Raw genomic sequence first — 15,030 nt, forward strand, 5'->3', positions numbered from 1 at the left:
ATACATGTTTGCTAATAAATGTACATGAAGAAAGATCAAGTTCACTTTTATGAGTGTGCAAGGGAAGTATGCTTTGTACCTCAGAGATAAACCTCAGCAAAAAAGGCGGTAACAGTTTTCTACCCTTTATGATATTCAATGACGCGCCCGTAAAATATTTTCCACGTGAACTGCGATAGTTAAGAAATACAAAGAAACGTGGCATGGGGATTAAAATATGTAATGGCACTGGCTGTACTCACGATTTTACTGAAAATACAAGAATTAAAACACAAACGTACTGTACACTTACATGCAGTCACCTGATACTATAGCACTAATTCCGTTCAAACCCGATGAAGTATCTAGGGTAAACGCTGACGCCAGCAGGTGGGCTGAGTGATAGGCTTGAAGTGTACTGTCTTTGGCATTGGTATTGAAGGGTTTCTAATGTAATTCTATAAAATACAAAATAACTCACTTAAAACACAACATATTTTCAGAATGTCAGTCCAAAAAGGAGGCCTGCTGTGAAGGGAAGACTTTGAGGAAACCTAGACTTGCTTCATCTTGCGTAATCCACACATTAGTAAAAATAAAGAAGTTGTTATCCATAAAGTGTGTCTGTATTGTACATCTAAACTTTTGCAACGTCTATGTGTTTGTAATCCTTTTCCAAATGATTCAGGCACAGTCATGTCTCCAATGGACGAAATTGATAACTGCTTCACACTATCAAGAAAAAACAATGCCTCATTTGGTCTTTATGATTTATCTCATGATCATGGTAACCATTCAGATCGATCTGAATATTTTCTTATTAGAAAGTATATAACTAAGGGCAAAGGATGAGATTCATTTTGTTCTGTTGCCTAAAATGTATAAAAACTTTGTTTGTGAATGTGTGATGCAAGAGTAAACAAAAACTACTCTTTCACTAGTTTCAGTGTTGGAATATATTTATTGCTGAGTCAGCTCTCTTTTAAGAAGTATAACAGTATAAACAAACATCTGAAACACTGGAATACAGCATTATTTGAGTTATAGTTGAACATCTTTGACTAGACCATGTGACTCTGCTATGCTAGATTCAACCAGGAGATGATAAACCTTGAGATGATATGTATACACACATTCAGATATCATGGCATTTACTAAACATTCTTACTCACTTTCAAATAATGATAATGATAACAACACATCAGATAGAGACCATCATAGACATCATAGAGACCTCGCAGCCAAGGTAGAATGTTGACAATGTGTGCTTCAGGGATATATGTTCAGTTACATACATAAATATCTGTACTTATTTGCTATGTGTGTGTGTGTGTGTGTGTGTGTATGTGTGTGTGTGTGTGTGTGTGTGTGTGTGTGTGTGCGTGCGTGTGCGCATGCGTGTGTGTTGTAAACTTGCACCATATACAGATTTTACAACAAGTAGTCTTATACTTTCAGAAAGGTTTCACAAATTAATCATACAGGACTGACAAAGTAGCAGCTTACATTTACACATGGAGAAAACAAGGATTGAAATGATAGCTCGCTTGGATCAGCTGATGCTGATGTTAACTTGAAATGCTAGTGGATTAACACACATTGTGTGAGAGAGTGTGTCAGGGCCTGGGGAGTGGTTGTTGAGTGTAAGTTATTGCTGTATTTATCATTACTCAGACAAGCAGATCTTTTTGGCTAAAGATCACATGCAACCAAAAAAGCAAACATAATTAAAACAGTTATCACTTATTCACAATATATAAAATCAGTGTTCACGAATAGCGTCTGACCCTCTGACAAATCTGGCAGATTCGCAAGTGGTCAGATAGAAATCACCAACCCACCAGCCCCAGTGTCTGACTGAATATTTCACAATGTCTATGTATGAAGTTGGTAACTGTGCCATGTGACACTTGACTGCTGTTTAGAAATCTTATGTTTGTTATCATATAGTGTTAATAATTTCAATGCCAATTACAAGAAATGTTAAATCTGAAATGTTTGTTTAATTTAATTCTGTGGGTCCTGTGAAGTTTCATTGGGTCAGACAGACCCAATGTCCTGTTACTTTGAAAGACCATCGTGAACACTGTAAAATGCATTGCTGACTGAGAAAAAACAAATAATTTTCATGCTTGGGTTTACCTCCCTCCCTTGTTTGTGTGCACAACGAAGACTAGACTACTGCTCCTGAGCTCCAGGCAGGCAAACTGTTTCAAGCTCCATGAACCTATTCACTGCGCATGCGTTATGAGGTAATGTAACCACTTTTTCACCCACTTCTGGGGGGAAATTAGTGAATTGTTTGAACTCTGATTTCATAGGCGTTTTTATAGCACTTCTTTCAACTTTATAAGTTGAATTGGCATTTTTGATAATTTGTTTTGGTAAGTGGTATTAAAATCTGCAAAGTTGTGTTTTATGTTGCATGTGACCTTTAATTTCCAACCCTGTTTAGCACTCTCAATCAGTAATCACAAACATCAATAATCAGTCAGCTGCTATCACATACCTAGACTGAAATACTTTCACAATGATGATCCAACAAATATGTGCCATATTTCAGTTATACTGAAGTCGTTGTTATCTCACATCCAAGTCTTCATTCAGGATCTACTCCACAGACCACTGACTTGGCATATTCCACATCTGCCTCTAGGAGGCTATAGTAAAATTGTGCCCTGTCCCTCACAGCACGATCCGAATCACTGATACATGCCTCTAACAGTGACCCTAGTATTGACTGAGTCTCTCCAGGTCGAAAGAAGAAGACTTTGATGACTGTGTTGAGAAGCTGTTCCTTGAGGTCTGGGTTGTCCATCTCCCCAAATCTGTCCACAAAGTCTTCTAGAATGTAGGGAACATCCTCAGCGTGATGCCCATATGCACCTAACAGATGCAGGAGAGCAATAGTGCCAGAATCATCTTCAACAGTCTTATGGATGTTTAGCAGGATTGAGATGATGTTCTTGATCCTGCCCTTGTCTTCGAAAGACATTGTCTGTAAGACCTGAAGAACATTAGATACCACATGACTGGAGGAGCTCTCAAGAAGACCTTGGAACTTTTCCAAACAGCTTTGGTTGAGATGCTGGTTAGACCTAGAAATGGTGGCTAGTGCATTGACTGCACATTTTGACACTTCCTTAGATCCATCTATGCAGTGGAGGCTCAGTTCATCAACAATTGCATTTTCATTGCTCTGGGTAAGCAGCTCAGGTAGAAACTTCATCTTCTTTATCTTCAGGTACTGAGGTTCTTTGTAGCGACAGAAAAATGACTGATAGTCAGAACTGAACACCTGAAGAAGTGTCTTAGAAAGAGAAGACAAAAAATCCACTAAAGAATACATAAGCTCAATATTGCCAGAACCAAGCTGACTTACTAAAGCTTCTTTGCCTCTCCTACATACTTCACTTTGCAGATGAGGAAGTGGACGTACAATATGCAGAAAGAGTTCAAGACAGGTGCAGACTACAGTACAGCTGTTATGTTTCAGAAATGGATCAATAACATTCATAATGTCAAATACTTCATCATCTGATGAAGGTGTGTATTTTTTCAGGGCCATAAATATATTGACTTGCGACCACGTTGGGAAGTCCTTCACTCTGTTTAACAAATAATGAGCTATATTCCTATTAAGGACAATGCCTCCCTCATCATGAAGTATTTCCTCTAGAGCAGATATGCAGTTGACCACCACAAGGGGATCCGGATCTCGAATCATGGAATACAACTGGTCAATAATATGGCTATCTCGGATATAACCGCTATTGAAATGAAAAACTTTGACACTTCCTACTACAGCTGCCCTTCTTACATAGGAGCTCTTGTCTGAAAAGGCTTTCTTTATAGCCTTGTCTGCAAATTCAAGAACCGATTCCTGCTTTAGGGCACAAAGAGTTTTAAGAGCAAGGCCTCTTAACATTGGGTTACTTTCCTGACAGTCTTTTAAAAGTGTATTTATGGCAAGAAGTATCATTTCCGGGTCATTGGCACCATACTGAATAAGGATGTGACCAGCCATCTTCTTCATGCACATGTCTGAGTGGGCAAGGAGCTTGACTGCAGAGGGCAGCAGTGGTGTCAGGTCAGCATTGTTGGCACTTAAGGTCATTACCTACAAAAGATTTAACAACCAATATTTGATCTATTGTAACAAAGCCTCAAACATAGTATAAACTGTTGGCGTATACTAAGACTGAGTGTGCTGTAAATGCATTACTGTAGTTTGGTATCAGACAGGGCACATTTTGTGCACATTACAATGACCCCTCCAGCTACACGACAGTCTTGGTACAATGGATGAACGTACTTGATGATGCAATAATGGTCCATCCTGGTCATCGTGCATTATCTACATTTTCTCAAGTTGGACAGATGGCTGCCCTAAAGAATTATTAAGTCATCGACAAGTAATATCATCAAATAAGTACCTGGCAAATCACATGAATTGTCTCTTCTTTTATAAATGTTACTGTAGTTGTTTATTAACATAACCGTTACTTAAATTCGTGGATACTTATTCCAAAACTGAAAACAGATCACTACATGCACTTCTGCAGGGTTGCTAATAATACAATAACAACAATGTTGTCCCCAAAAGGGGCAACATAACAAACAATGCACACTATTCATTCTTTGAAAAATAGGATCAACAAGAAAACTGAGGACGGATCGCAACGAACGTCTCATTAAAGCGGTCGACATGTAAGTTATCGACAGAGCTACCATTCATGCATTCAGAGACAAAATGTTCGTCTTGAACTCGAAAGTTCTTGAAAGCGGTGCAAAATCACCGTGTTTCTTCTTTTAAAGAATGTTCTAGCTATGAAGAATCTATGTATTAGCGACCAGTAAGAGCGTATTTTGAATATTTGCTTCCAAGTTCCACTTAGCAGCAACATGAATTGAACTGTCATCTAGCGTTTACTTCCGAATTACCCAAGCGAAACATTACATCAGTAATTAAGATGATATTCTTACTTTAGACAGGACTGATCGACATGAACCAAAATCATTAAAACATTCTGGGCTGCTCATTTTTGCTGCAAGAGTGTCAATTGTATGTCTGTCGCCGACAGAAGCTGCCGCCATTTTGACTGTGCATAGCTTGTCACATGACAGGTGGTATAAAAATAGATTATTAACCGAAACGAAGAAATAGAAGGCCCAGGAATGTGATTTTGAGCAGAAATTGTCAGTAATTTAATACTAGTTTGTTGAAGTACCCATATAAATATTAATATTGATAGTCTATGATTTCAACAACGACAAGAACGAAGTATACAAGAAATATATGAAAGAATACTACCATATGAATGGATGTGGAAAAATACAATAAATTTGTTTCGCATATAGTTTACTGATTTGGAAAAATGTAACAATTACAGACAGACAGACAGACAGACAGACATTTTATTCAGTAATAGGCCAGTGGCCCAAAATACAAACATAGGTATAATTAGAATTTACATGCGTTTATCTAAATACATCAGAATCTCTTATTTTCCCAACATTATATAAAAATAGGCATAAGTTTTTTATAACATCTATATTTTTTGAAGTCATAATGTTTATAAAACTGTGTTGTGATATAGGGTGTTTCAAGTATTTATCCAGAAACTTTTTTCTTATGTCTAGGTAGGCTTTACAATAAAGTAAAACATGTATTTCATCTTCAATTACATACAAATTCATTTGATAGCAAAAGTGACAGAATCTTGAATCATAAGGGATATTGTTGTATCTGCCAGTCTCAGAACAAAGTTTATATTTGCCACATCTAAATTTTGTTAAAGAATTTCTCAAATATGGGGCAATATCTATAGAGAGATAGGATTCAACATTCAAGGTGGACTTAAAGAGTATATAATTAGAACACTTGGTTGTATTATGTAGCGATGAGAACCAGTCTTGTGAAAGATTATCAGATAGTCTTTGTTTAAAAACAGACATGAAGACATCAATATTACCAATATCATGTGCAATCCAGACAAAGCCAAACCCAAGTCTATATAATATATTCTTGATATGAGATGCCCAAGTCGTTCGTCCAGATTCATCTAGTGACTTTAGCATTAAATAACACTGGTGGGGCAACCTACAACTTGGGAGAGTTAAAAGTCTACACCAATATTTAACTGCCCTTGACATATAAGTAAGCTGAAGAGGGAATCTGCCACATTCACCTAGTGCCATGTTGTTGCAAGTATTTTTACCAACTTTTAAGAAATATTTACATGTTTTTATCTGTATTTGTTCGATGATTTTACAGTGGGTAACACCCCAAATTTCTGAACCGTAGCAGAGAATCGGTTTTACCATAGCATCAAATATTCTAAAAAGATCTGCACATGACAGAAAACCTACACGTTTTTGGAATCTAAAGATAGCCATAACGGCTTTATTGGCTTGTGACGCAAGAGTAGTGTGAGCTTTAGTCCACACTAACCTAGGAGTAAACACGATACCCAAATACCTGTAGTATGAAACAACTTCCAGCTTTTGCCCAAAAAGAAACCACTTTTCATACTGTCTAAGGGGCCCACTATGTCTGAACACAATAACCTTAGTCTTATCAATATTGACCTTCATACCAGTGACTCGACAAAAATTCTCAAGGCCATGAATCTTCTTCTGTAGCTGGAATGCTGTATCTGAGACTGAGGAAACATCGTCCGCAAACATTAGAGCATATAGGTTATTAACGTCAGGTGAAATAAATACACCACGGCCGCCAAATTGCTCCATACTTTGCATGAGCTGGTTAATGAAGATAACAAACAGTTGGGGACTGAGGATGCAGCCCTGCCTAGTACCTATACTACAATCAAAATAGCTTGACAGACCTTTACATGTTCTAACACAGGCTGACAACCTATCATACATTGATACCAAGATGTTATAGAATTTACCACCCACACCAACTCTTTTCAGACTTGACAGCAGAATTTTGTGATTAACTGTATCAAAGGCCTTAGAGAAATCAATAAACAGACAGTAGAACCTTCCTTTTTTCTTAACTGAGTATTTCTGAACCATAGCTTGAAGTGAGAAAATGTGGTCAGTGGTAGAATAATTGCTCCTAAATCCTGCCTGTGCTTCATGAATAATATTCTTCTCCTCACACCAAACCTGTAATCTACTGTTAAGAATGGAAGTGAATATTTTACACACTGAATCAATAAGAGAAATACCTCTGCAATTATTAGGGTTAATTTTGCCACCAGATTTATAAAAAGGACAAATAATGCTTCTGCCCCAGTGCACAGAATGTAACAATTATAACATTATGAATGGTATTTCACGAGAGTGTCAGTCAGTCAATGAATATTTATTTCATACTGGACGGCCACATGCCTGTAGTACAATATTTAGGCTGATCATGTGTGGGTAGAACATTCTTCCTGAGAATAAAAGCTTTGTGAATATGTATGTTTTACTGGTATTATTCAGTGACAATGCTCTTTAGTGAGAACCGTATTCCAGGTGCCATAGTGCTCTAAGTCAGATATGGCTAAAAATATTTATTTTTTTTAAGCAAAGAGTTACATTTCATCTTACTATTAGCCGGAGTCTCATAAGCATGGATGTTCAAGCATTCCATGTTTACATTCCAGTCTGTTTTACATGCTTGAACCGATTCGGCTAAAGAGTTCTGGAGTTGAATGCATGTAATACGTATATACTCACACCAGAGACCATATAATGTATGGTCTCTGCTCACATGCATAAGAGAGGATTTTTGTGATCCCAATAGGAATCAAACTCGGAGTCCCGTATTAGTATGAGGTTTGGGATAATGTGAAACCCAATGGTATTAGCAATAATTTTTGATGCACTTTGGAACGCCCTCGTAAAACACGCACCATACAAATGCACATATTTGGGAATTGGAGATGAAATTGAACATGAATGAATTGTCATAACAATTGGTGGGTATACGACTATGCACATAAATTGGACCCGTTACTCCTTGTTCAACAATGCCACGCTTAATTTAAACTGAGAGAAATCAGGCACTCGGACGTTTGGGAGGTAGGGAGTCTGTCCAAGATGTTGCATTTCAACATAAACATAACCACGATTTACCGTCTCCAGCGTCGACACAACGTATGCCACACCGACCACAGATGACCTTAATTCCTCGGTCGTCCTTCGATCAACACCTCTCGACAAGACCGGCACATTACCCGTCAACACAAGTGAGATCTGTTCTTGTCAACACCTTTAAATTTCGAAGACTTAATGATGCCACTAGTCCTTGCTGTCAGTAAAATGTCCCCAGTCACATGTTTACCTGTCTGACTGTTGACATTTCATGTATTTAATGTTGAAAATTACATACAATGTACACGTGCACTTTATACTGGACTTGCGTTGCTTTTGCGTGTGAGTATAGGATATTTACAGAAATATATTTTATTTTAAATTGATCTTTGCAGCATATATGAAACGTTCACTACACTTTTCACATTGCCAAGCAAATTTAGTCCAGTCATTTTATATATACATGTATACATACATATATGCATACATATATTTATAAACATAATAAAACGCAAAGAAACTCGTTACTCGCCAGGAGAGATTCAAGCTGTGTGTTAAACTGTATGTTATGTCATTTAAAGTATCCTGGAACATAATACATATGCAACTTGAGGGTGTGCAGACTTAGACTTCAACAACAAAATATACGTAGAGTCAACAAAATGGGAAATATATATATGGTACCCACTGGGTATAACCCTCAGGTGCGTGTTGTATCACACGGCAATGCTAACTGGCTGTTCAGTGCGGTCTTGGCGACCTACGTGAAAATACGACCATAAAGCAGGGCAAAACAATGAAATACGACAATCACGGACAGCGATCGAGTCAGTTTCTGATAGCACGTGCCTTAGGGTACAAGCACACAGACATTGTAAAATTGAGGAAAACTAATGAAATATGTAACTGTAATTCTTTAAAAAAGCGAGTATGTCACAAGTCATAGCACAGTACTCTGCTGGCTGGCCGAATCGAATTCTGTACTTGTAAGAGAGTGTCTTATGACAGGAACTCCCTGTTCAGTATTTGGTAGTTCTAGTGCTCATGGCTGCAGTGAGACAGAATATGACGTCACAATATGAGGTGGGATCTGCGTATCACGTGACGCTATTGTTGTCCATGGCTACACAGCTACACTGCTGCATTCAACTCTCGATGTTGTGTCAGCATTTATTTCCATGGGATGCCAGGACAGACCGTACATGTCGTGGTTCAGTTCTACCGGCTTCCCCCATGGAATAAAGGCCACGGTGAATGCCGTTGGTATGGTTAAAGACGAAATGTGGGGTTCGATCCCTGAGACTGGCTCATGGAACATCCCGCACATGATTGCCGACGGAGACAAAGCACGACGTGGGAAAGGCGAAGAGTTATCTGCCCATATTGGCCAATGTTGCTTTGTATTGGAACCCTCCAAGCAACAGTGAGTTATTAGCGTGGAGCACTCAAGTACTTGCGATTTGTCATTTGATCAGTTGGGAATACCATATGTCACCCCGTTTCTCAACTGCACATCGAACAATAATTTCGTTATTGAGGTTTTTTAACCCGTTTGTTTCGAAATAGAAAAGTTAGCCACCAAGCCCGCTCAGCCATCGCGACTTCCACCGCGGCTGACTTTATATGCTGGCAGGTGCCTGACTCTGAGGGTACGGGTTCGAATCCCGGATGGGACTCAACCAAAAATGTACTAGAATTTGTACTTTACTAAGAAAAATCCCAAATATGGCATCATATGGCCTCACATATGGGCGAGCCATTTCTACACACTCTAAAACACGGTCTTAAATATAGGTGCTCCGCAAGGATGTGTACTTTCCCCAGTCCAATTTACAATGTATAATAATGACTGCAGAAATGATTTGAAGCATACTCTAACTGTAAAATGTGCCGATGATGCTGCCCTATATTTGGATTAGTAACTAACAACGATGGTTGACATTATCACCAAGCAACAGTAGAGTTTTGTAATTGGTGTCATGACAACTTCCTAGTTCTTAACACGAAGAAAACAAAGGAAATTGTTATAGACTTTAGAATGAAGAAATCCATGTATAGACCCGTTTTGATTGATAACTGCAGCATCGAAGTTGTTCCAGAATACAAATATCTCGGCACCATCATTGATGAAAAGCTCAGTTTTACTGCGAACACGGACAGAATCTACAAAAAATGCCAACAAAGTTTGTACTTCTTACGGAAACTCAACTCTTTTAATGTCATTTTCTTCGCACGTGTTTTATATTACAAAACGTTTATTCAAAGCATTCTTTGTTTTAGCACACAAAGCTGGTTTGGTTCCCTTTAACAACAAAATAAAAACAAATCGTCCAAAATCATTAATTAAGACAGCAAATTAATAGGAGTCTCTGGAAAATCTAACTCTCTTAGATACGTGGCATGTTGAAAAACTAGCTTCCAAAATTGCTTCCGACTCCGAGCATTTTCTTCACTTCGAATTTATACTCCAACCTTCCGGACGCCGATTCCAAACTCCACTTTCCAGAACGAACAGGGCATCAAAATCATTTATTGCAACCAGCATCGCCAATTTAAACTTTTCATCGGTTTCATTTTCATTCGTTCGCCAATTTTTAAACTCTAACTTTTTATCGGTTTCATTTTCATTCGTCTACCTCACTTTTTACGTTCCGTAGTTTTACTATCGTCTCCATTTTAAATAGGTTGCTTCGGCACCAGCCATTCGTCTCAGTGTTATTTGTACCCAGTTTTCTTTCAAGCCTATTCTGAGTGCTGTGTTTTAATGTTCAAATTACACACCACTCACGATAAAACTCTTACCCAACTGTTCATTTGTTATACCAGTTGTCAATGCTGCTGCTGCTGCTGGATTTATTATTTGTTATGTATGTCATGCCATAACCCCCTTGTGTAAATGCTGTGTTGTTCTTGTTATCCTCGCAGTGTTATACGTACTATTTACTGTTTTACATGTCACATCAGCTGATGTACAACAAATTCCCTTTCGGGTGAATAAATTATTATTATTATTACTTTGTGGGGCTTGTTGTACCGACGCATTCATTCGTTGAGGCTAGATTCTGATTGGATTATATTTAAGTGAATGTACGTGTTGCAGGAGCCTGAAGTACCATCAGCGTCAACAGACATTATGGGTAGGGTTTCAACATACCCATTTCATGTCACGCACATGACGAGCTGTATTCGCACTCAGCACCAGTGTCAGCAAGGAGAGGTGTTGGCTGTAACCTGCCTGGGGTCCTGGGACCCAAAGGCCATCCGCGCCAGAGAAACCCCGTGGAACTTCTTTGAGTGTCATGTTTACACGTACGATGGTGAATGAGATAAGGACAAATGTTATGGATGTACAATGTGATGACAAGAGATTACATGTGGAGGCCAGTGGCAACAGAAAGCGTACTGAAGTCAGTGGGATGTACAGAGCAGGAGAGTTGGGACCACCATCTGAAGGCCAACTGGGATGGACGCCAGAAGGAACTGCGAGTCCTTCTTCCTTAGCTAGGGCAGCTACACCCAGATGGCTTGTACGGTAGCACAGGGTGTAGCAACGAAATTGATCGCAAATGCTTAACTGGAAAACCGGTGCTTTGCAGGTGTGTAAGCTTCTGCCTGAGTATCTCCTACAACCGACACATCCTGTCACCCAGGTGTACTAGCAGTTCTAATTCACGACCGACGGCTAACGTACTGTTTAAGTCTACCAACTCACATTTATTGAGTTTGGCTGATTACTCATTGACATTGCCTAAGTCATACAGATGGTAGTTGCCTCAACATCCCGATAGAGAAAGTTCTAAATTTTGTTGTTACAGCAATAAAGAGGGTTGCACATACATTCACTAGTATACTTCCTTCCAGATAGTGGTTATAAATGTACATAGACATAAGTATGTCCCGGAGTCTGCCGAGTGTTGACCAGGTCAGATGGTGTGTCATTTATGACTTTTTCATAAATGTAATAGTGAGGTGCAGTGTGATGAATGCTTTCGTCGTTTCATTTGCCTGTTTACAAGGAACAGCAGTGCTCCATTTGCACAATTCAATTTCAGTCCCTGAACGAGAACAAACAGCCATGACACTACCGGCTCCAGCACCTTCAGCTGTAGAATGAAATCAACATGGCGCTCCCTGTTCAATCGACATGCGCCTATCTTACTGTCCTTGGGGTATTTCGTTTTATAAAAATATTAAAATATAGCCATATCAAAAATTTAATATTTATTTTTACAACGTTTGTTCCCACCTTCGAGTTGTTCGGAGTTTTAGTGTGATATTAACCACAAAGGGCCTTGTCCTTTTATATAGTAATACGGTAGGGTATATAAATGCCAATATGTCCTAGCGCTGTTTCTAAGCGAGACTAGCCGTATGATTAATCAGACGTGAGAGTAAGAAACAGTATAAATTGTCCATTGGTCACGAGGGGAACATGGGGTGATGTACCCTCTATGTGTGTTTTTATTCCCTGAGCCCGAAGTGACGGGTTGGCATGATGGGTGATGGGATGTGTTAAGACGGGTGACGGGGATTGGGTGCAGGAAGACAGGTGACGGGGGTGGGATGACGGGTGACGGGGGATGGGATGACGGGTGACGTAGGTGGGAAGACGGGAAACGGGGGAATGGGGTGTGGGAAGACGGGCGACCGGGCGGATGGGGTGTGGGAAGACGGGCGACGGGGGAATGGGGTGTGGGAAGACGGGCGACGGGGGAATGGGGTGTGGGAAGACGGGCGACGGGGCGGATGGGGTGTGGGAAGACGGGCGACGGGGGAATGGGGTGTGGGAAGACGGGCGACGGGGCGGATGGGGTGTGGGAAGATGGGCGACCGCTGAATGGGGTGTGGGAAGACGGGCGACGGGGCGGATGGGGTGTGGGAAGACGGGCGACGGGGCGGATGGGGTGTGGGAAGACGGGCGACGGGGGAATGGGGTGTGGGAAGACGGGAGACGGGGCGGATGGGGTGTTGGAAGATGGGCGACGGGGGAATGGGGTGTGGGAAGACGGCCGACTGGGCGGATGGGGTGTGGGAAGACGGGAGACGGGGCGGATGGGGTGCGGGAAAACGGGAGACGGGGCGGATGGGGTGTGGGAAGACGGGCGACAGGGGAATGGGGTGTGGGAAGACGGGCGACCGGGCGGATGGGGTGTGGGAAGACGGGCGACGGGGGAATGGGGTGTGTTAAGACGGGCGACCGGGCGGATGGGGTGAGGGAAGACGGGCGACGGGGGAATGGGGTGTGGGAAGATGGGCGACAGGGGAATGGGGTGTGGGAAGACGGGCGACGGGGCGGATGGGGTGTGGGAAGACGGGCGACGGGGAAATGGGGTGTGGGAAGATAGGCGACGGGGGAATGGGGTGTGGGAAGACGGGCGACGGGGCGGATGGGGTGTGGGAAGACGGGCGACGGGGGAATGGGGTGTGGGAAGATGGGCGACGGGGGAATGGGGTGTGGGAAGATGGGCGACGGGGGAATGGGGTGTGGGAAGATGGGCGACGGGGGAATGGGGTGTGGGAAGACGGGCGACGGGGGAATGGGGTGTGGGAAGATGGGCGACGGGGGAATGGGGTGTGGGAAGACGGGCGACCGGGCGGATGGGGTGTGGGAAGATGGGCGACGGGGAATGGGGTGTGGGAAGACGGGCGACGGAGCGGATGGGGTGTGGGAAGACGGGCGACGGGGCGGATGGGGTGTGGGAAGACGGGCGACGGGGGAATGGGGTGTGGGAAGACGGGCGATGGGGGAATGGGGTGTGGGAAGACGGGCGACCGGGCGGATGGGGTGTGGGAAGACGGGCGACTAGGCGGATGGGGTGTGGGAAGACGGGCGACGGGGCGGATGGGGTGTGGGAAGATGGGCGACGGGGGAATGGGGTGTGGGAAGATGGGCGACAGGGGAATGGGGTGTGGGAAGATGGGCGACAGGGCGGATGGGGTGTGGGAAGACGGGCGACGGGGGAATGGGGTGTGTTAAGACGGGCGACCGGGCGGATGGGGTGTGGGAAGATGGGCGACGGGGGAATGGGGTGTGGGAAGACGGGCGACGGGGCGGATGGGGTGTGGGAAGACGGGCGACGGGGGAATGGGGTGTGGGAAGATGGGCGACGGGGGAATGGGGTGTGGGAAGACGGGCGACGGGGGAATGGGGTGTGGGAAGATGGGCGACGGGGGAATGGGGTGTGGGAAGATGGGCGACGGGGCAATGGGGTGTGGGAAGACGGGCGATGGGGGGAATGGGGTGTGGGAAGACGGGCGACCGGGCGGATGGGGTGTGGGAAGACGGGCGACCGGGCGGATGGGGTGTGGGAAGACGGGCGACGGGGAAATGGGGTGTGGGAAGACGGGCGACCGGGCGGATGGGGTGAGGGAAGACGGGCGACGGGGCGGATGGGGTGTGGGAAGATGGGCGACGGGGGAATGGGGTGTGGGAAGATGGGCGACGGGGGAATGGGGTGTGGGAAGACGGGCGACGGGGCGGATGGGGTTTGGGAAGACGGGCGACGGGGCGGATGGGGTGTGGGAAGATGGGCGACGGGATGCGGTTTGTGGGGTAAATAAAAAGCAAACTGCAACATTCCACATAGAAAAAATGGTTTGTTTCATGTATGATTGGGTTTTTTGTTTAAATAATGAATAACTTTCTGTGGATGAAACGAGAAAACAGGTGCCTTTCCACAAGGTGCATGGGATAATATGACAACCAACTAGCATCTTTATGAAGAACATTTCAAAGTGTTTATAGGCATTTGGGTCACACAGAGTTATGTATTATCAGTTACTTGTAAATATACTACATCAATCAGTTGTCAACTGACATGTATTATCAGAATAAAAAACATAAAATGTGTTCGTTAATTTCGTCTTCTTTCATCGCCATGTTAAGTCTCGGGTGGTTATCACGGAATTTAAACCTCTATTATATTTGCTACTTGTGAGTCAATGCTGGCATTGATTTGTTTTCTTAAGGGTTTTAAACTATTTATTACTTTGGTGTGT

General features: G+C 42.8%; 4 protein-coding genes across 4 annotated transcripts; 3 read left to right on the forward strand and 1 right to left on the reverse strand.

Annotated features, from left to right (window-relative positions):
* Positions 1-920: 920 nt before the first annotated feature.
* On the reverse strand, positions 921-5,092 carry LOC137286429 (AP-4 complex subunit beta-1-like). The gene is made up of 2 exons (XM_067818285.1): positions 4,966-5,092; positions 921-4,099 (listed from the first exon to the last, which is right to left on the reverse strand). The coding sequence occupies exons 1-2, from the start codon at positions 5,074-5,076 to the stop codon at positions 2,579-2,581; spliced, it is 1,632 nt and encodes a 543-aa protein (XP_067674386.1). The 5' UTR covers positions 5,077-5,092; the 3' UTR covers positions 921-2,578.
* Positions 5,093-12,686: 7,594 nt separating this feature from the next.
* On the forward strand, positions 12,687-13,376 carry LOC137287795 (uncharacterized PPE family protein PPE40-like). Its single transcript, XM_067820183.1, has one exon. It carries the CDS (start codon positions 12,687-12,689, stop codon positions 13,374-13,376), a length of 690 nt encoding a protein of 229 aa, XP_067676284.1.
* A 42-nt stretch (positions 13,377-13,418) lies between these two features.
* Positions 13,419-13,838, forward strand: LOC137287796 (uncharacterized PPE family protein PPE62-like). Its single transcript, XM_067820184.1, has one exon. The coding sequence runs from the start codon at positions 13,419-13,421 to the stop codon at positions 13,836-13,838; it is 420 nt and encodes a 139-aa protein (XP_067676285.1).
* Positions 13,839-13,842: 4 nt separating this feature from the next.
* LOC137287797 (ribosome-binding protein 1-like) lies at positions 13,843-14,592 on the forward strand. Its single transcript, XM_067820185.1, has one exon. The coding sequence runs from the start codon at positions 13,843-13,845 to the stop codon at positions 14,590-14,592; it is 750 nt and encodes a 249-aa protein (XP_067676286.1).
* Positions 14,593-15,030: the final 438 nt, after the last annotated feature.

This window comes from Haliotis asinina, chromosome 6 (assembly GCF_037392515.1).
Source record: "Haliotis asinina isolate JCU_RB_2024 chromosome 6, JCU_Hal_asi_v2, whole genome shotgun sequence".
Taxonomy (NCBI): Eukaryota; Metazoa; Mollusca; class Gastropoda; order Lepetellida; family Haliotidae; genus Haliotis; species Haliotis asinina.